Source organism: Ascaphus truei, chromosome 2 (assembly GCF_040206685.1).
Source record: "Ascaphus truei isolate aAscTru1 chromosome 2, aAscTru1.hap1, whole genome shotgun sequence".
Taxonomy (NCBI): domain Eukaryota; kingdom Metazoa; phylum Chordata; class Amphibia; order Anura; family Ascaphidae; genus Ascaphus; species Ascaphus truei.
In genome coordinates, this window is record NC_134484.1 from 473394618 (window position 1) to 473417134 (window position 22517).

At 49.5% G+C, this 22517-nt stretch overlaps 1 protein-coding gene across 6 annotated transcripts in view; it reads right to left on the minus strand.

Moving 5' to 3' along the window:
* The window catches only part of LOC142488333 (uncharacterized), an 86248-nt gene extending 64935 nt beyond the window's left edge, over positions 1–21313 (minus strand). For 2 of the 6 annotated variants that reach the window (XM_075588717.1, XM_075588712.1), the window contains exons 1-5: positions 20909–21313; positions 13299–13409; positions 12983–13112; positions 4944–5046; positions 4550–4663 (exon numbers count right to left, since the gene is read on the minus strand). In XM_075588717.1, coding sequence (XP_075444832.1) covers positions 4550–4663; positions 4944–4962 — 133 coding nt within the window. In that variant the 5' untranslated portion in view covers positions 4963–5046; positions 12983–13112; positions 13299–13409; positions 20909–21313. Of the gene's footprint in view, positions 1–4549; positions 4664–4943; positions 5047–9233; positions 12532–12982; positions 13113–13298; positions 13410–20908 lie in introns of those variants that run through there. The other 4 variants (XM_075588713.1, XM_075588714.1, XM_075588716.1 and 1 more) reach the window with 4 other exon arrangements.
* Positions 21314–22517: the final 1204 nt, after the last annotated feature.

Sequence of the window (22517 nt, forward strand, 5' to 3'; positions counted from 1 at the left end):
AGCCCAGCGCCGGCGCATGGCACCATGCATGGGCAGGCAGATGCATGCTGAAGTCAGAAAGTCTGGCGTGGGACCGTGAAAGAGGAAGAGGCCTGCAGGTGGGGAGAGCCAGGGCCCGACGGCTTTTTAATGTGTATTGGGGGAGTGGGGTATTTTTTCTGGGTATTGGGGGAGTGTTTTTTTTTTTTTAACTGTGGATTGGGGGGCTTTTTACTGCTTATTGGGGGGGATGGAGTGAGAGTGGGGTAATTGACGGAAGGAGGGGGCGAGTGAGGAAAAGAGGCAGCAAGGCCGCGCTATGGGTGCTGGCGTCGCGATGGAGAGTGCGCGCGCCCGCACATGCGTGCGGTCATCTCCCGTGCGATGTGTGAACATCCCTACTGCTGAGCTTCAGGAGATTAGGGACGTGATGGGAGGCGTGGCGAACGCGTCACAGAGCTGGTTCGCCCTCATTGGCTGAACCAGCTCACGTGACGCGACACCAGCCTCTAATCTCAAAATCACTTGCATCCCCAAGATGCAGCTGCGTCGACGCGCTACAGCGTCACCAGGTGCTGCAACTACAACGCTACCTTCCATAGACTACCTAAGAGTGAACCATGAACACGACCAAAGAGTGAGACAGAGTGGAGAGAAACACATGCGAAGCGGGAGGGGGGTGCGTGAGGAAGAGGGATTTAGATGGAGGGAAGAGAAATACATGGGAAGGGGGTGGAAAATAGAGGGGGCTTGTGAGGTGTGAAATTGGGGGTGCCGGGTCCGGACGTAACTAGAGTCCTGTGCCCCAGGAAACCTGTCTGCGGCCCTGTCTACACTGCTCCCATCTCCCCAACATCCCCATCATCCCATCACTCTCACCTACACTGCTCCCATCTCCCCAACATGCCATCACTCTCACCTACACTGCTCCATCTCCCTAACATCCTCCTCATCCCATCACTCACCTACACTGCTCCCATCTCCCTAATATCCTCTTCAACCCATCACTCATCTACACTGCTCCCATCACCCTAACATCCTCTTCCTCACATCACTCACCTACACTGCTTCCATCTCTCTAATATCCTCTTCAACCCATCACTCATCTACACTGCGCTCATCTCCCTCACATCCCCCTCATCCCATCACTCACCTACACTGCTCTCATCTCCCTCACATCCCCCTCATCCCATCACTCACCTACACTGCTCCCATCTCCCTAATATCCTCTTCAACCCATCACTCATCTACACTGCTCCCATAACCCTAACATCCTCTTCCTCACATCTCTCACCTACACTGCTGCATCTCCCTAACATCCTCCTCATCCCATCACTCACCTACACTGCTCCCATCACCCTAATATCCTCTTCAACCCATCACTCATCTACACTGCTCCCATCTCTCTAATATCCTCTTCAACCCATCACTCACCTACACTGCTCCCATCTCCCTAACATCCTCTTCATCCCATCACTCACATCTCCCTAACATCCCCCTCATCCCATTACTCACTTACACTGCTCCCATCACCCTAACATCCTCTTCCTCACATCACTCACCTACACTGCTCCCATCCCCTAACATTCTCTTCATCCTATCACTCACCTACACTACTCCCATCTCCCTAACATCCCCCTCATCCCATCACTCACCTACACTCCTCTCATCTCCCTCACATCCCCCTCATCACATTACTCACTTACACTGCTCCCATCACCCTAACATCCTCTTCCTCACATCACTCACCTACACTGCTCTCATCACCCTAACATCCTCTTCCTCCAATCACTCACCTACACTGCTCCCATCTCCCTAACATCCCCCTCATCCCATCACTCATTTACACTGCGCTCATCTCCCTCACATCCTCCTCAGCCCATCACTCACCTAAACTTTTCCCATCACTCACCTACACTGCTCCCATCTCCCTAACATCCCTTTCCTCCCATCACTCACCTACACTGCTCCTATCTCTCTAATATCCTCTTCAACCCATCACTCATCTACACTGCTCCCATCACCCTAACATTCCCTTCATGCCATCACTCACCTACACTACTCCCATCTCCCTAACATACCCCTCATCCCATCACTCACCTACACTGCTCTCATCTCCCTCACATCCCCCTCAACCCATTACTCACTTACACTGCTCCCATCACCCTAACATCCTGTTCCTCACATTACTCACCTACACTGCTCCCATCCCCTAACATTCTCTGCATCCTATCACTCACCTACACTGCTCCCATCTCCCTAACATCCTCTTCCTCGCATCACTCACCTACACTGCTCCCATCAAGACATTTCACTCATGTTTAATATATTTTGTAACAGACTTTATGACAAATCAAGAATTGTCGAAAAATCTGGTTTAATAAATGTTTTACATTTTTCATAAAGGGTGAGAGTGATGGAAGCAATGTAGACGAGAACGGGTGAAGTGCAGGTATGGAATGGGACAGGTTAAGGGTTCCAGGGAGAGAGGAAGGGGGTTAAAAGTCCCAGTGGGGGGAGGGGGAGAGGGGAGAGAAGAAATGGTTATGGGTCCCAATGGGGAAGAGAGGAATGGGTTATGGGTTCCAGGGGGAAGAGAGGAAGAGTCAAGTGCCCTGGGGGAGAGAGTAAAGAGTTAAGTGCCCAGGGAGTGGGGGGGAGAGTGAGAGGAAGGGATTAAGTGCCCATGGGGAGCGGGGGGGGGGGGGGAGTGAGGAAGGTGTTAAGGGTCCCATGGGGAAAGAGAGGAAGGGGGTTCAAGGTCCATTAGGGTGGGAAGAGAGGAAGGGGTTAGTTCCCCTAGGGTGGAGAGAGGAAGGTGTTTAGTGCCCTAGAGGGAGGGGGTGTGGATGGGTTAACAAAAGGAAAGTGAGGACTTTCTACAGTACCTTTCACACCAGCCGCTGCCCTCACATGCTCCCTCTCCCAATGCTACTCGAAACTCCAGCTTCCTCTGAGTCACCATTTAGAAGCAGGGAGGGACAGGGAGGAGTCGGGAGAGAGAGGCAGAGACAGCACAGCGGCAGCTTCAAAGCTGCTCTCACTGCACCGGCATCCCAAAATATCGCGATAACAGGTAATCTCCCATATTGGAACACCGGGAAATTATGTTATTGTGATATAACGGTATATCGTCCAACCCTAGGACATAGTAGATGGTACAGCACCCCAAACCTCACCTGAATAAACTAGACACCCCCTACAACACAGTATGCCACTTTGTACTACAATGTAATAACACACATCATTTAAAAATACTCCATGAACTAGATTGGCTATCCCTTGAGTCCAAACGCAAAATACATTTTTTCCTTTCTTGCCGTCAAATACTTTCTGGGCAAGCTACCCAAACACACAGATACCCATCAAGCTCTCAGAAACCACTCAAAATTACCACAATATATGTATATGTATATAAGTGTCAAAAGTAGTGCTACAGGACGTGGCTAATTGTATAAAACAAGAAACAAAGAAGTCCAGAGCAACATCCAATGTGACAAAAATACACAGTGAAATACCTATATATCTCTTGAAAAAAGGGTCATTTAGTTAACCCTTTGGCCAAAGCGTATAAGCCTGCGAGCCACTTTCAAGGCATGACCATAATATCGCAGTTCCTAACACTAACACGCTATCCGGCTATCTAAAAACCCTACCACACACAGCTCTTACCACCTGAGATCTGACTCCAAAAAACTGTGCCCGGTCCTACGGTTCAACAAGGAATACAGTCGCTCCTTTTTCTGTTACCGTGCATCGCACGTCTGGAACAACCTACCAGAGACTCTCAAAACCGCCTCCAGCATAAGTAATTTCAGACTTCAGCTGTCGCACATTTTAATCTTGTCTGTAAATGTTACATACGCCCATAATCATGATCTCCAACTGTCCACTAAATGTCTGTAAATTGAATGTATCATCTCTGTTCCATTAATGTAACAATGTATTGTCACCATAACTCAGTGCCCAGGACATACTTGAAAACAAGGAGGTAACTCTCAATGTATTATTTCCTGGTAATTTATTTATAAATACATTTCACATTTGACTCGTTCACATTCAAAATGTAGCTAAAAATCTGTCGTTTTTTCCTCCGAAACATTGCAACGAAACACACTTTCCTCTGTCCCTCCGCTGCTGCTAGAATCACTGTACTCGCTCCTAGGGCCGCGCTTATAGTGCCGTCGATGGCGATGGCGACACGACAGGTGATGTCACCCGTTGCCATCGGCGAAAGTTATATTTCGCCGGGCGGCGGCATCTCGAGTTTCTGGCGATTTGATTGACGCGACAGCCCATGAAAAATGTAATTTCCCCGGCTCCGTCGCTCCATCGCATTGTCGCCGTCGCACTTACTATAAGCACACGCAGCAGCGCATTTGTTTTCGTCGCCGGCACTATAAGCATGGCCTAAACCTGTCTATTCTCAATATAACCTTAGAAAAGACATGTGTGTATGTTTTCCTTTAGAACATGTAGCTTGTGATTTTATCCATGTTCATGTTGTAGACATTTCAGTTTATTTTTAAACAAATTGAATAAAGACATGTGAGGATGTAAGGGTACTTACCTCCAACAGGAAATGAATCCATTTCTCTCTTTATTGGGGTCAGATGTTCCCCAGTGTCTGCCTCTTCCATCTCTGACTTAATCTCTAACCTCTCCAGCACAACCACTGGAAAACCTGGCAATGAGAAAAGGAAAATCCATCCTGTAACGCTAGAGGGAGGGAGGGCTCTTCGTCTGATATTGATATAAAGAGAAAACCTTTTGTAAAATAATGTGTTACTCGCCCTTCTGGCACAAAATGACTAAAATAGCTGGACATATTATATCTTACCTGCTGGTGGTTCTATAAGAAAAAAAATAGGATTAGTTTAGGTGTTTGACTCGCATAACGTCAAAATAATCAGATATTTCCTCCTTGCAGATTTCAAAGCCACCAAAATATCTCCCGTACTCACGTAACAAGCGTGGATCCATGTTGGTAGGGGGCAGTGCTGCTCTTGAAGTGCGGAGATACTGTAGGAGGTTCCTTGATTTATATTTTTGGGATGCCAAGTGTGCCTGTATAAACGAGAAACAGAAGAAAGATCATGTGTATGATCTGTTTTTATTGAACAAATATACAGAACTTAGTACAACCTTTCAAACCTAAGGTTTCTTACAGCAGAAGACAGCATACTACATATGGGCCTGTAAGAGGACATGTGCAGAGGTATGCAATGGAGACTTTTTTAAGGTGAAATTAAATAAGGCTTTTATTGCGCCTGTTTCTTTAACACAAGAAAATCATCCAAACGTATGCACATAAGGGGTCAAACAAAGCTTCTCTTCCACTTGGCAGTATTTCTAGTGAAACCTATGCAGTCCACAACTCCCTTTAGATTAGCATGTCTCCCAGCCCCAAACATTTATCTTGATATGTGCAGATATACAAAAAGTCTTAGAAAGGAAAGTCTTATCTGTCTCTTGTAGGGGAAGGCTTCCTTGTTCTCCAGGTTTAGAAGTACTTCCCCGTGTCTTGCTGGCAGCTGCAGTCTCTTCTGGCAGGCTCAAGATGTCTGTCTCCTTGTTCAGCTCAGGTGTGCTAAGGAGTCTCACTTCCTGTCTCAGAGGCAGGCTTTTTCCAACACCTCTAATCAGCCAGATGCTGATCAATTAACCAGTACACTGCTGGATTAGAGGCAAGTTTTCTGAACAGGGTAAGTCCCCTGTTGCATACCTCCCCTGTTTGTGGGAAGCTTGGGCTTGCCACGGGCAAAGCCCATCCTTCCACTCTCATTCTAGATATCTCTGTGACTTGAATGAGAGTGGATGGAGGAGAACCATCAGTCCTGCTGGGATTGGAGCCCTTCCTCCAGTTTAGTAGTGTCTCCTCCAGAAGGTGCTCGAGATCAGCAGTCCTCAGTCGCTCAAGGAGAACTTTTTCCAAGTACAGTCTTTCTACTGACCACGTGGTCTTGAGCTTTCCCCTGTGCCTGGCACTCCTCTTTTTGAAGGCTCAGCAGTCCTCAGTCGCTCAAGGAGAACTTTTTCCAAGTACAGTCTTTCTACTGACCACGTGGTCTTGAGCTTTCCCCTGTGCCTGGCACTCCTCTTTTTGAAGGCAGACTGTAGTCGCAGAGCGCCTATGCAAATCGCTCTCTCGCCATCCTTCCCATGTGTTCCACTTTAGCACCAAATGTCCACTTCCTGGTATCACAAGAGCGCCCAAGAACAGCCACTTGAGCCCTCAGTTCTTGAAGCTGTCTTCCTGCACTTTTCCCATTCAATGTAGTCGCCAGTTCAGCTTCTTTGGGATTGAGTTGCTATTCCAACTCCATTTCCAGAGAATGTCCTATCTTTTCAGCTTCCTCAGCTAAGGATTCCTCTGGCTTTGATTCTGCACTCCTACCCCTGTTTGTTGCCTGTTGGGCGGTTGCAGGTTTGGCTAGTGCTTTCTTAGGTGGCTCAAACTTCGTAATCTTGTTTTGAAGGCGAGTGGTGCCCCCAGCTCACACTGTACCCTTGTACTTACGGGCCTTAGTTACTGTGGGATACCGATGCTTGGACAGAGCCAATACCTTTTCCCGTATTGGAGGCATCTGTAAGTTACTTGGCTGCAGAGTCTCACTCTGTTTCTTGAGTGTTTCCTGCCATTCTCCTTTCAGGGTCTTTATTTCTTCCCTGTGCTTTCTCTGAGCTTGCTTCCACCTATCATTCATTATTTTTGGAGCACTGTGAACTTCTTCACTTGGGCCGCAGATACTCGTCCCAGTTTCTGGACCTTTTTGCGCTCCCTCTTGTACCGAGTCACCTGGCCTCTAAGCTTAGCTTCTAGCGATGCTTTGATGATGGTCAGGGTAGCCTTCAGTTTATCCTGCTGCTTTGCGAGGACGCACTGGGTAATCAGACATTCTTGCAGCACTTGTATTTGGTTGGTTCTGCAGTCGATGCTCTGCTTCAAATTTTTCATCTTCCAACCGTTTCTTTATTTTTTCAAGCTCGTGCAGCTTTTCATTCTTTCCATTGACGTGGTCTGTCAACTCCGAATTTTCTTTTTTTAATCTTAAATTGTCTCCTGTTTCAGTCTCTGTACTATTCAGGGCCCCCTTGCAGTCCACCTTCCATTTTTGCACATCTGCTTGGAGGCGGGCTGTTTCCTGGCGTGACACTTCCATCTCCAGGTTTAGGTTCTGAAGCTCCTTCTGAGAGACTTTGAAATCTAAGTTAAGATGGAGGATAGTTTTCTTTGAAATGTCCAGCTCCTCAGTGAGACTGTGAAGTTCCTTTCTGGAGACTTCCAGTTCTGTGCGGCAGCTGTTGATCTCATGACGTGAGGCATCCAGTGCTCTGCAGAGTGTATGAACCTCCTTCTGTGATACGTCCACCACTGTTGACCTCCTGTTGTGAGGCATTCAGCTCTACGCGAAGAGTGTGAACCTCTTGCTGAAAGACTGTAATCTCCTTCAGTGCCTCCTCATACTTCCGCTTCAGCTTAGCCATCATTTTATCAGATTGGCTCTGCTTTTCATCCATGGCGGTAATAGTAGCGTTTGCAGTATCTAGCTCAGTTTTGAGATCGTCCAATTCTGTCCTGGCCAAAGAGTACATTGTGAGCACATCTTTCTGTAGCTTCACGTTATTTTTCAGTAGCTATGTGTAATCATCTTTCTTCAGTTTCAATTGTTCTCGGAGCAGATAACAGTCACCCCTGGCAACCTTCAGGGCATCCCCAGGGCTGGTCAAGGGATCGTCACTCACCGGTTTCCTGGGATGGTTGGTTGAGGGTTTCTCACTATTACCACCGGACAGATACTTCTTTTGGGTACACGACTTCTGCCTTGGGACCTCTGGATAATCGGCAATCCACGGGACGACTTCTCCATTTTCTCTAGGCTGCAGGGCATTTCGGACCCCCTTTTCCTCCGCAAGATCTGCAGATGTGTCTGTTCCTTACACGGTAAGTGAAGAACCGCTTTTCTTTTTCTTTTTTCGCCTTTTTGTTTTGGATGACACCGTCCCCTCAGGGATACTGGAGTCTCCATCTTCATTTGAAATTTTGGCAGCGTCACTGGATCCACCATGCTTTTCTTGCAACTGTAATAGCTGACGGAAATATTCGGTGATCCGCTGCTCCCGCTCTTTCTCCTGCCTATCATATTCGTCATCATAGGGAGCGGTCTTTTCGGTTCTTACCGAGTTCAGGCAACCCCACCATTCTTGGGGTGTGACTCGGTTTGGGTTCCACGTAAGAGATGTCTTCCTCCTCATCGGACTGGAAGGGCCACTCTTCCGTGGGGTAGGGTTCATTACTGGAACGCTGCATCTTGTCCTCCATTTTGGGGCTATCAGGTGTATTTTTCTTCCTGACCTCAGGAGGCGCTATTGCAGCTGTTGCCGCTGTATTTGCTAGAACCCCAAATGGTGGTAGTCCTACAGGTGGGCATATATTGCTTGTAGAGGTCGTAGCTCTCACAGGCATCTCTGTAGACTTTTTCTTCCCTTGGGTAAGTTTTACAATAAATCATTACTGTGCATGCATTCACTCTCATCGTCTGAATAAGGCCTGAAGGGACACTGCTCCGTGTGGTGGGGTTCTTTACACCAGGAACAAATTTTCTTCCCTATTTTTGCAGTCTGTATTTGACTTCAGCTGGGTGTCCATTTTAAATTCCCAGGGTTCTATTTCTTTAAACACAATGCTTGCTAGCTGCCCCTTTTCTGGCTTCAGCAACGGCATTTGGTTTTCTGCTTGAGTTCAGTAATTTTTAGTCTCATCTTTGGGTAATATGGCATTCACTCTTCCTACTTTGGGTGCATGTTGTACTTGCAGAAAAAATATTCTCTTTTTTTTTTTCACTTTCTTTCACTCCGGGCAGGGCGACTTAACACTCAGCAATTGGCTTTGGGTTACCCATTACACAGTTCAGCAATCCCTTTTTTACCCGGCGGGGCAATTTTACATACAGCACTTGTTTGCTGAAAATTCCCCTGCTTCAGCACAGTCTTGCATCAATTTTCACACTTTTCTGCATATATTCCCTTCATAGCTGGTAGTCCTATGCTGTGTGGAAGCCTTTACTTGCAGAATCAGTACCGCTCGTGGGTCAGCATCTGTATTCACTGCTTCAGCGAAACATTTGAAAACAACAAACGCCTATCCCTTTTAAGGGCTAACTTACTTCTTGAACCCTGACTACGGCTGGAAGGCAAAACCCCTATTTCAACGACCATATCACACTTTATTGTGATAGGCAAGTAAGGTTTACCTGCTTCAGCACAGTCTCTCTCTCTCCTCTTGGAATCGGGGAAGAGAGTCCATCTGTGGTTTTGTGGCTTTCTTCAGTGCAGTTTAGATTTCCTGCCAGGATGTGTATCCCTTTAATTCTGGTCTCTGCTGCACGTGATTCTTTGTTTATGTTGCTCTGGCTGTTTGTAGGCAAAAAGCACAAAAAAAAATTCACAGGCAATCTCCAGGACCGCTTTTAACTTCAAGGGCCACCTCAGTCCCAACTTCTGACACCATATTTAAGAGGACACGTGCAGAGGTATGCAATGGAGACTTTTTTTAAGGTGAAATTAAATAAGGCTTTTATTGTGCCTGTTTCTTTAACACAAAAAAATCATCCAAACGTATGCACATAATGGGTCAAACAAAGCTTCTGTTCCACTTGGGAGTATTTCCACTGAAACCTATGCAGTCCACAACTTACTTTAGATTAGCATGTCTCCCAGCCCCAAACACATATCTTGATATGTGCAGATATTCAAAAATTCTTAGAAAGGAAAGTCTTATCTGTCTCTTGTAGGGGAAGGCTTCTTTGCTCTCCAGGTTTAGAAGTACTTTCCCCTGTGTCTTGCTGGCAGCGTGCAGTCTCTTCTGGCAGGCTCAAGACGTCTGTCTCCTTGTTCAGCTCACAGGTGTTCTAAGGAGTCTCCCTTCCTGTCGCAGAGGCAGGCTTTTTCTAACACCTCCAATCAGCCAGGTGCTAGTCAATTAACCAGCACACTGCTGGATTAGAGGCAAGTTTTCTGAACAGGGTAAGTCCCCTGTTACATGGCCTTTATCTTCAATAAACCTGGTGCTGTTTTCTCCAGTCCAGAGACTTTAAAAACAACCTCTATACTCTCTCAGGTGCAGCAGTTCTGCTCCATACTGACACTGCCTCTCTTATTTACAGGCATACCCCGCATTAACGTACGCAATGGGACCGGAGCATGTATGTAAAGGGAAAATGTACTTAAAGTGAAGCACTACTTTTTTTCCACTTATCGATGCATGTACTGTACTGCAATCATCATATATGTGCATAACTGAGGTAAATAATGCATTTGTAACAGGCTCTATAGTCTCCCCGCTTGCGCACAGCTTGGGTACAGGTAGGGAGCAGGTATTGCTGTTCAGGACGTGCTGACAGGCGACATGTCCTTACTCGCGAGTGTACTTAAAGTGAGTGTCCTTAAACTGGGGTATGCCTGTATTTGATACGGTGAGAAGTGGGTAATGCAGAGTAATTAGAGCAGTAACGTCCCCTCACCTGACCCCACATCTCACCACATTAAAAAGAGGGGTTTGATCACTCCCATCCTCATCTGCTCATTATTTTCTTCCATATCAGTCACCTTCACTCATCTTCTTTGTACCTGGCAGTAACATCTTGCAATACCACAGAACAGTATGATATATTTATAAATTTATTTCAGCACATTTTATTTAGCCAAAGAAAAGCTCCTTTGGAGAAGTAAGAACCGACCTTTGCAACTTGATATAACTTATATAAAGGAATCCCTGGAGAAACACCATTTCTCTGCATATTTATAAAGAACCCATCACACCCATAACAACACACAGCACGTAGAGGTCATGTGTCCTCTGTATGAACCTGCCCCAAGATTGTATAAACGTCAGTAATGACCTCTATCACCCAGACTGTGATCCACACCATGACCTCTGTATTAACCCCAAACTCACCATAGCAAACTAGACACCTTCTACAATTCAATATGCCACTTTGTCCTCCAATGTAACTAAAACACACAACTGCGAAATGCTCAAAGAACTAGATTGGCCATCACTTGAGACTAGGCGCAAATTTCATCTCTCCTGTCTTGCCTTCAAATACCGTACCTCTTGGGCAAGCTACCCGTCTATCTGAACAAGCTCCTCACCCCTGCAACATGCAGCACTTATTTGAGATCTGACGCCAAGGGACTTTTCATGGTCCCAGTGTTCAACAAAGTATCCTCCTTCTCTTACCATGCACCTCACAACTGGAAGAACCTACCCGAGACTCTCACAGCCGACACCAGTCTAAGTTCTTTCAAAACTAAAGCTGTCTCACATTTTAATGTGGTCTTTAACTGTTACCTACGCTTATAACTTATTTTCTTTAACTGCAAACTTTTCATATTTAATGTATAACCCTGTTTATCTAATATAATGTCTTTATATATAATGTATAACCCTGGTCACCTAATGTACCCATGTCTTGGTAACCATGTATCAGTCATCATAACACTGTATGAAGGACATACTTGAAAACGAGAGGTAACTCTCAATGTATTACTTCCTGGTAAAACATTTTATAAATAAACAGTGAGATCTTTATATGATGTATATATTGTGACAGAGTCACTGTCCTCGTGGACTAGAGAGCTGGTGGAGTATGTAGGTTCCAGTGTGCAGGAGGTTACATTCCTCTGTGGGAGCTTACTGCACCTGGAACTAAGTAAGCCAGCACTCCTAAATGAAGGTTTAAAAAGGCAGGAAATGCCCCTGCGCAGATGAGCTTGTTTCCCCCAGTAAGATAGAGACTCTGGTTGTTCTGGACCCTTGGACTGCAGGAAACAGGCATGCGGGGGTTCAGCTGGGACTCCCACTAAGGATAAAGATTGCTACAGGCTGGACACAGCCTGATCCCCGGAACCGTTGTTTTAGGCTTGCTGAAGGAGCTACACTGAGATTCAGGGAGAGAATCCCATGCTACGCCAGATAAGAATTTTATATCTTTCTTTTGCATAAAGACTGTTATATTTTTTGTTGGACTGTTGTATTGCAGCAAATGTTTTGGGTTGGTAACCAGCTTAGCTGGTGGCTCAGTTAAAAAGGGCCAGAGTGTTTAGTTAGTTTCCCAAAAGGGAATAGGATTTTATTGTATTGTTTCTTTTGCCTTAAAGGGACGGTGTACCCATTCTTTAGCGATATTTGTGGATTAATAAAACCACTATAGTTAAGCCTAACACCTGTCTTAGTGACCCTGGAGCGAGGGCGTCCTGCCACAGTATGCAAGTATATTTTTATAGCACCATTTATGTACATAGCGCATCACAGCAGTAATACACGTGGCATAAAAAAACACATAAGGATAATAAGCGCTTCGGACATGACAGTATCAATAGGAATGGGGGTCCCTGCCCCGAAGAGGTTACAATCTGAACGGTAAGTAGGGAGAGCTTACAGAGGCAGTAGGAGGGTGTTATGGTCAGTGATCTGCCCTTTGGAGCAGCAGTCCATAATGAGTAACAGCAAATAATGACAAGCGCAAACTAATTACTTATTTTACCAATATATAAGGGACCAAATAATTGAAGATCCTAATTAATATAAATAGTGAAATATACACACATACAATGTAGTGACCGAAATATATATATATATATATATATATATAAATATATATATATATTAAAAACCTCTAGTGAAACTGCAGCTCTGAGAAAATGTTTTTAAACAACACAGAAATGCAGCAGGAAAAGAAAGAGCAAGATCACCAGTGTGTGTAATAAACACAACAATACACAAAAACCGTGACAAAAGAGGTAGATATGAAGTGAAAAGAGGGTGAATCTCCCACTCACATGTTTAAGGAGCAAGGTAAATCAATGGGGAGTATACTGCAGATATGGTGCTGCAAGCAACCAATGTGTGGAAAAAATAAAAAGCAAAAATAGTGCAATACAATAAAAAATAAAAAGGAAGAAAGGAAGGAAGGAAGGAAGGGGGAAGTAAAGCACTTACACAGACAGAGACGCAGGTAGAACTGGGTGGAGATGCAGGGGAACGCTGGTTCTTCTTAGTGTCCTCTCTCTCCGTCAGCCCAGCTGCTTGTCGCAGGCCGCGTGGAGAAGGCTTGACTGATTTCCAGAGCCTGATATAACAATGCGGACATGGAAACAGGATGCTGGGGTGAATGTGGCGGGGGAAGGGATCAGAATATCGGAGCGCTCACTGTGAGGTGAGTCACCCAACAAACCACCAACCCCGATATCCCGCAACCCCCACTAAACCTGTGTCACACAGAGACCAGGAGCCTGGGCACTACGCGAGTACTCACTATGAAGATGCCGTCAGAAGTGGAGCAGCCGTGGATCCGTCCGTTGAGCAAGAGTGTTCCAGCCAAGGTATGTAGGAGGATATAAATGCAGAGGAGGCGGTGCCCGGCTATCTAGATAGTAATGGAGTCACAAACGCAATTGAATGAAAAAAGCGGAGTTTAAAAAACGAGTACGGATGTAAACGTCTAATCGCAACTCTGACAAAGTTCCCACTAGGAACAAACGCGTTAAAAAGTCAGGGCTCTTCCGCATTTATCCAAAAAAATAGCAGACATCTTGCATTCTACCCAGACCTATATAATAATCCAAACATTAACCTTTATCAGCAGGAAGGATTCTGAGAGGTGTGAGACTCCCTCAGCTCTCAAGAGAACTCCAAAAATATTCCAAACATTCCCATCACCGCAGAAGAAGTCTCTAGAGCGATTTAACAGCTTAAATCACTTAGAGCAGGGTTTCCCAAACTTATTTTCCGTGACCCGGTTATTTTTGAACTTCTCCTTCGTGACCCACTAAAAATTTTATCGCCTATACTGGCCTATAGGGCCTGCACAGACACACACACAGCCACTGATACACACACACACAGCCACTGATACACACACGCAGCCACTGACAGACACGCAGCCACTGACACACGCAGCCACTGACACACACACTGATACATACACACAGCCTCTGATACACACGCAGCCACTGACACACACACGCAGCCACTGACACACACACGCAGCCACACAGATACACACGCAGCCACACAGATACACACACACACACTGATACACACACACACACACTGATACAGATACACACACACACACACACACGCTCGCTCTCCCCTATACCCACACACACTCGCTCTCCCCTATACCCACACAGACACAAACAGTGAATTACAGGCAATGACGGATGTGAGTGACTGGAGAGGGGGCCAGGGGCACTTGGGTGGGAGGGAGGGGGCCAGGGGCACTTGGGTGGGTGGGAGGGAGGGGACCAGGGGCACTTGGGTGGGTGGGAGGGAGGGAGGGGACATGGGGCACTTGGGTGGGTGGGAGGGAGGAAGGGGACCAGGGGCACTTGGGTGGGCTGACCAGGGGCACTTGGGTGGGTTGGAGGGAGGGAGGGGACCAGGGGCACTTGGATGGGTGGGAGGGGACCAGGGGCACTTGGGTGGGTGGGAGGGAGGGGACCAGGGGCACTTGGGTGGGTGGGAGGGAGGGGACCAGGGGTACTTGGGTGGGTGGGAGGGGACCAGGGGCACTTGGGTGGGTGGGAGGGAGGGGACCAGGGGCACTTGGGTGGGTGGGAGGGAGGGGACCAGGGGCACTTGGGTGGGTGGGAGGGAGGGGACCAGGGGCACTTGGGTGGGTGGGTGGGAGGGAGGGGACCAGGGGCACTTGGGTGGGTGGGTGGGAAGGGACCAGGGGCACATGGGAGGGGACCAGGGGCACTTGGGTTAGGGGACCAGGGGCACTTGGGTGGGTGGGAGGGGACCAGGGGCACTTGGGTGGGTGGGAGGGGACCAGGGGCACTTGGGTGGGTGGGTGGGTGGGAGGGGACCAGGGGCACTCTAGGGAGGGGACCAGGGGCACTTGGGTGGGTGGGGACCAGGGGCACTTGGGGACTAGGGGCACTTGGGTGGGTGGGGACCAGGGGCACTTGGGTGGGTGGGTGGGGACCAGGGGCACTTGGGTGGGTGGGTGGGGGACCAGGGGCACTTGGGTGGGTGGGAGGGGGACCAGTGGCACACGGGTGGGAGGCAGTGACTGGGTGGGGTGACTTACCTTGCCGCCGGACGCTTTCCCCTGCTGCCCCCGATATCCCCTGCTGCCCGGGACGGGAGGTGGGCTTGGGGGGACGGGAGGTGGGCTCGGGAGGGGGTGCCACGGGAGGTGAGCTCGGGAAGCTGGCTGCGGGGGGAAGCTGGCTGCGGGGGGAAGCACGCCGCAGTAGGAGCTTGAACTTCCCCCTCCGTCCCACGTAACGTGCGGGCCGCAGAGGAGCTGGTACTTCCTCCTCCGTCCCACGTTGGGAGCAGGGGGGAGGAAGGGAGCGGGCCCTGCGCAAGCGCGCGGGACCGCAGGGGGAAATCGCCGGCATTTTTTTAAAATTGAGCAGGGGGGACGGGAGACACCGCGCGGCCAGCCTCGCTGCGACCCGGCAATTTTGGTGCCGTGGCCCGGTGCCGGGTCGCGACCCACCATTTGGGAAACGCTGACTTAGAGCTTCGGGACCTGATGGTTACTCGGCCAAATATGTTAAACATATAACTGTAGAAATAACATCTGGTAGAGGAATAAAATCAAATAATGTATTTCCTCGATTCTAAGACGCTACCGATTGTAAGACGCACCATCGATTTGGCCATTACAATCAAGGAAAATTATTTTTTCACTTACCATGTTTCAGGAGAGGTCCCAAGTCAGCGGGGGACGAAGCGGGCGGCGGCGGCAGGAGAGGTCCCACGTCTGCAGATGGTTGAAGAGGGACAGTGGGCAGGTTTGCAGCGGAAGAACAGGTCCCAAGTCTGCAGGTGAATGAAGATAAGAAGACAGCGGGCGGGCGGTGGAGGTGGCGGCAGGAGATCATAATTGCAGGAGAGCAGAGCAGGAGCAGAGCAGCATAGGGGAACGGCTTGGGAGGTGCACACTGCAACGCCGGAACTTGACCAGTGTCTGACTTCTGGTGTTACAGTGCGCTCATCCCCAGCCGTTCCCCTATGCCGCTCTGCTCCTGCTATTATGATCTCCTGCCGCCACCGCACGCCTGCTGTCTTCTTATCTTCATTCACCTGCAGACTTGGGACCTGCCCTGCTGCTGCCGCAGTCCCGCCCGCTGTCCATCTTCAACAATCTGCAGACGTGGGACCTCTCCTGCCACCGCCCGCTTCATCTTCCGCTGACATGGGACCTCTCCTGAAACATGGCAAGTGAAAAGAGGGGGTTACTACTGTGGACGCTTTTTATTTTGTATGTTTTGAATACATCGATTCTAAGACGCCCCCCGATTTCAGACATGTGAAAATCGGAAAAAAGGTGCGTCTTAGAATCGAGGAAATAGGGTAATGTCACTACGAGAAATCCCTGTAGGTTTTAGTTCCTCTAAGACCAGGTGTGTGCTAAAGTGCATAGATTAGGAGCAGGGGTGCGCAAACTTTTGAAGCTGCGCCCCCCTGTCTACTCTCCCCTTACCTCTTTTGTCAGCGTCATTTGACGCTGCGTTGCCATGGCGATGCGTCCCACCAAGCTTCCGAATCCCGGTAAGTTAAGTTGCAGGGGCCTCACGCGATCCCCCGGCACTTAATTTAAATGCTTTGGGGACTAGCGCTTGACCTCTGCAACAACCGCGCCCCCCAGAAAAATCTCCCACCCTCCATTTTGCGCACCCCTGGATTAGGGCAGGAGTGCGCAAACTGTGGGGCGGCGCTTACAGAAGCCCCGCACTCTTCCTGAAAACATTTAAATGAAATGCCGGGGGAATGGCGAAGGCCTCTGTAAATTCCCTTACCTTGGCTCAGACGGCTTCTGGCAATGCATCGCCATGGCAACGTGGCGTCAACTGGCGCCCTGGGGTCATGTAACACAAGAACGCCGGAGGTAATGAGGGGCGACGCTAGCGGGGGGGGGGGGGAGCCAGCATGGGGGCGCAGCCTGCATGGAAAAAGTTTACGCACCCCTGGATTAGGGGACTTTCATAGGCCTTTATTGCAAGTATCTCCAAACAGCACAAGTAGAGGGACTGCAGTGGGGCCTATTTTTATGTGCAATGTGTTGAATTGTCTGTGTATGTATTATATGTGTGTCCAGCCATTAGGGTTCCAATGGGTTAACTCAGCGGTGCGCAAACTGTGGGGCGCGACCCCTGGGGGGGCGCGACACTGCCGACGGGGGGCGCGGGGTTTACAGAGGCCCCGCGCGCTTCCCGAAGGCACTTAAATTAAGTGCCGGGGGAGCTGCAGGGCCTCTGTAAACTTAACTTACCGTGGCTCCGGCGGCTTCCTCCCTGTGTCGCCATGGCAACACGGCGTCAAAATTACGCCGGAGCGCGGGTAAGTTGGGGTTGGGAGGGGGGGCGCGGGAGTGAGGGGACAGCCGGCAGGGGGGCGCAGGGAAAAAAGTTTGCGCCCCCCTGGGTTAACTCATTAGTACACGGTGATAATGTCTCCTCTGTAGGATCTGGCTAAGTTTGCCTAGACTGAAGCCGTGTGTATTGATCCTGAGAGTCACCCTGAATAGGCAGTACTGTGATTTTATTTGTTGAAAAACATGCAACATATACAATACAGAAACAGACTGTCAAAACATTACATATTTACATCGGGAGGGAAAAAAATACAAATAAAACAATAGAACACAAATTCAGTGCAATTATTTCAAATATTTACATTTCTCCGCAGTTTTTCCCACTGTTTCTGTTCTATTCTGCTTTCTTCCCTATGTTTCTGCCCTCTGATCTGAGTAACCATCCCTTGCAATGTTTCCTCCTCAGAAAGTTCCTTTTTATTTACTGACACAAGAACTCTTGATATCCAAAGGTGATACAAAATGGTGGTAATGATCACTCTCAGGGGCAGTGGATATTCACAGTTGAGTGCAAATAGCCGCACGGCTATTCGCACTCAGTAGAAAATAAAATGGAAAAAAATAAGCATCCCAGCCAGGAATCGAACCCTGGTCCACTATGCTAATGGCCTGGAGCATAACCACTGAGCTATAAGACTTTATGATGCTTTTTAGTGAATAAAGGCATAGAAACCTACTGACATTACAGTGTTCATAACAGCTCAGCTATTCGCACTCAGTTAAGTTGAGTGCAAATAGCCGCTCGGCTATTCTCACTCAGTAGGAAATAAAATGGAAAAAAAAAAAGACACAACACTCTCCTATTGACATTCTATACCCCCTGCATCTGTAATCAGCGCGGCTTTAGGCTGAGTCCCCAGTCAGCACTGTGACACGCGCCCGGCGGGGGGGGCGGCGCATGCACAGCGCTAGTCCGCAATCTGTGGTCTGAGGGGAGAGAGAAAGTTTGTGACGGGAGGGGGTGTGGCGGTAGGTTTGCGGGGGCGTGGCCATGACGTCCCCGCGGCTGGTTCGCCCTAATTGGCTGAACCGCCGGCGGGGGCGTGGCCACGCCTCCGTCACAAATGCCAATCTCAAACTCTCAAAGCCTGAGAGGGAGCGTGGCGTGCTGGCACACGAGCGCTGCGCCCTGCTCGGCCGTGCAATTTGTGGCTAGGTGCACGCTCATCTGGGGGCGCGGCCACAACGGCACTGAGCTGGTTCGCCCTCATTAGGTGAACCGCTTACGTGACGCGCTTGGAGGCGGCAAATTCAATTAAGGCCTCGGCCAGGGTTCCTGCTAGCGTGCGGAGGCGCACTGAGGCTCAGGGAAAGCAGGTGCTTTCCCTGGCCTTAGACAGCGCGCCGTCCGGGGGTGCGTCGGGGGCGTGTCGGCGGGCGGACCAGTGACGTCATGGAGCTGGTTCGCCCTCATTCGGCGAACCGCTCACGTGACCGGACCTGCGCGCCAGCAAGCGGGGAAATTTAAAATTTCCCTAAGACCTACCCTTCCGCAAGCGCGCAGAAGCGTAGGCGAGCCCCTACTAAAGCCGCTCTCATTGCGGCTGTAGGGGCTCAGTGCCGAGCGGAAGCGCGCCTCCGCCCGCAAGCACTAAACATGGACGCGGCCTTATGCATAATGATGTATACCAATTATAAACTGGGATACGATATATGTGCTGTACACCATTGCTCTTAATCAGGGCCGCCAACAGCGGGGGAGAAAGGGTACTGGCGTCCCTGGCCCCGAGGGTCAGGCGCGGCCGGGCGCCTGTTAATTAAAAAAAATAAGAAATCACTGCAAAAAAAAATCGCGTTGTCTACCTGTGGTAGCGCCGGAAGTAGTCTGGGTTAAGCTTCCGGCACGCCGGCGTCAGAGGCAGCCCCGTTTCGCGTGGGACCTGCATTGCGAGACAGGTGCTTCATGGCCGGTGTCAACTGCTCTGACCCCCAGCCCCCATCGGGCCAGCATCAGCCCCACCCCCGCAGCACACTGGTGAGCAGTGGCGTGATGCCTGCAGCGAGGCTGGCGGCAACTGCTGTGACCAGCCACCGGGCCCCCCGCTGTACCGCCACACACCCCCCTCTGCACCGCCACCCCTCCCCCCGCATGAAAGGGCTGTCCCGTCAACGCCCCGCAGCCGCTAGACAACCCGCGCAGCCGCGGGAAACCCCCGTGGGTTATTTTTTTTATATTTATTTTAAACACCCCCAAAAATCAGACTTACCAGCAGGGGGGGGGGTGCGGCGTGAGGGTGCTTGTGGGTGGTGGCGGCGGTACTGGGGGTGGGGGAACAATGCTGCGGGTGGGGGGGGGGGGCGGCAGTACGGGGGTTTCCCGCGGCTGCGTGGGTTGTCTAGCGGCTGCAGGGGGTGACGGGACAGCCCTGTCATGCGGGGGGAGGGGTGGCGGTGCAGCGGGGGGCCCGGTGGCTGGTCACAGCAGTTGCCGCCAGCCCCGCTGCAGGGATCACGCCACTGCTCACGCGCACACCAGTGTGCTGCGGGGGTGGGGCTGATGCTGGCCCGATGGGGGGGGTCAGAGCAGTTGACACCGGCCATGAAGCACCTGTCTCCAGTAGGTTTCTATGCCTTTATTCACTAGAAAGCATTATAAAGTCTTATAGCTCAGTGGTTATGCTCCAGGCCATTAGCATAGTGGACCAGGGTTCGATTCCTGGCTGGGATGTTTATTTTTTTCCATTTTATTTTCTACTGAGTGCGAATAGCCGTGCGGCTATTTGCACTCAACTCTGAATATCCACTGCCACTCTCAGGGTGCTGGTGTTAACAATAGGCAGTACTGTGCCCCAGGACTGGCTGTCCGGGGGAAACCCTGTGCCTGTTATCCAATTCTAACATACTGTGCAGAGTGGGGGCTGGTGGCAGATACAACAGATCTCTTCAAAAAAAGAAGTTGGGCATTTTTAGGAAGGAAAGGTGTACAGGGATATAGCAAATAAGCAAATATGGGAAGGATGTTGATCCAGGGAGAAATCTTCCATTATCTAGTCAGGAAGTCATTTATTTTTCATCTTATGAGACATCATTGGATGATGTGTCACTGGGGTTTTGTGTTTGCTTTCCTCTGGATCAAAATACTGTAAATACAAATATAGGATAAGTAACTGTCGTCTAAATTTAGCACAGGTTGAATTTGATGGACATTTGTATTTTTTCAACCTGATCTACTATGTAACTATGTACAGTCATTTTGCCTCTCACCGGGGTCTGAATACTGAACAAGCAGCAGTACCGACACCATGTAAACAATAACACTGAGTTTGAATCAGGGGAACCTGGTTCAATTCCTGGTGTCAGCTCCGTGTGACCTTGTGCAAGTCACTTTATCTCACTGTGCCTCAGGCACCAAAAACATAGATTGTAAGCTCATCTGGACAGGGACTGCGTCTGTAATAATACTATGTGCTAATGAGGGGAAAAAGCACTATATTACAATACAGATTATTATTATTATTATATACATACAAATAAAGAAAACCTAAAATAGGGATTAAGTAGATATATTAATATATTCTGATGATTACCTTGTTGCTGCTTGTGAGTGAGTCCTGCCGGCCTGTGATTACTCCCTGTATTCCTCCCTCACTGGTCCCAGTCCCCTGCTGACCAGTACATTAGTGGCTATTTGCCCAGACTGCAGGTCTCAGGAGGCCGGGATGTGAGCAGCTAATGAATGTCTGAAGCTTCCTATTGTGTAGGAGAAGAGGACAGTCCCACTACCCTTATGGGGGTTACTGCCCCGTTTATCCTCTGCCCCTCCTTTATCAGCCCCTCAGCAGCTGCTCATTTCTCCTGCATGATAACACAGCCCTGTCTGTACCTGGGAAGTCTCTTATTTACCGGGATCTCACTTCCAAACCAGAGGACAGACCGGTTATTCCCTGCTAGCTGTGATCTCTGTGCTCACACCTCCCCCTGCTAGCTGTGTCCCCTCCTCCCTCCTGTGTTCCCTCCCCCTGCTAGCTGTGTCCTTCCCTCCCTCATGTGTTCCCTCCCCCTGCTAGCTGTGTCCTTCCCTCCCTCATGTGTTCCCTCCCCCTGCTAGCTGTGTCCTTCCCTCCCTCCTGTGTCCTCCCCTGCTAGCTGTGTCCCTCCCCCTCCTAGCTGTGTCCTCCCCTCCCAGCTGTGTCCTCTCCTCCCTCATGTGCCCCCCCCCCCCCCCCCTGCTTGCTGTGATGTTCTGCCTGTGCTCACACCTCCCCTGCTTGTTCTGTGCAGACACAATTTGCATTTACACAGACAGGAGCTGATACACAGATCAGTGTTTAACATTTTTTTGGTTAAGGAACCCTATAATTATATTGTGACATTCTGAGGGACTCCAACCCTCTCTAATTAGGGTGACCAGATTTACAAAAGTAAAAACCGGGCCACAGTAAAAAAAAATTTTAAATAAAACATGATGACATCACCAACTGCGCCCCTTCTCCTATGTGTCTCTCCACCCCTCTCTGTCCCCCCTTCTCTCACACACACCCCAAATTCTCTCTCCCCCATCCCTCCATTCTCTCTCCCCCCATGCCTCCATTCTCTTTCCCCCCCATGCCTCCATTCTCTTACGACCCCCCATGCCTCCATTCTCTCCCCCCCTCTATGCCTCCATTCTCTCCCCCCCATGCCTCCATTCTCTTTCCCCCCCCCATGCCTCCATTCTTTCTCCCCCATGCTTCCATTCTCTTTCTCCCCCATGCCTCCATTCTCTCCCCCAATGCCTCCATTCTCTTTCCCCCACATGCCTCCATTCTCTTTCCACCCTTCCCATTCTCTGTCTCTCTCCCCCATTCTCTGTGTCTCCCCCATTCTCTGTCTCTCCCCAATTCTCTGTGTCTCTCCCCCATTCACTGTGTGAGTGTCTCTCTCCCCCCCATTGTGTGTCTCTCTCCACCCATTCTGTGTGTGTGTGTCTCTCTCTCTCCCCCCCCCCATTCTCTGTGTGTGTCTCTCTCTCCCCCCATTCTCTGTATGTGTGTGTCTCTCTCTTCCCCCATTCTCTGTGTGTGTGTCTCTCTCTCCCCCATTCTGTCTCTGCGTGTGTGTGTGTCTATTCTGGAGGCCAGGGTCATATGTAAGATGATTTAGCCCAGATAGCTTCAACTCGGCCCACTTTTCAAAGCACAATAAGTTCTTTTTCTT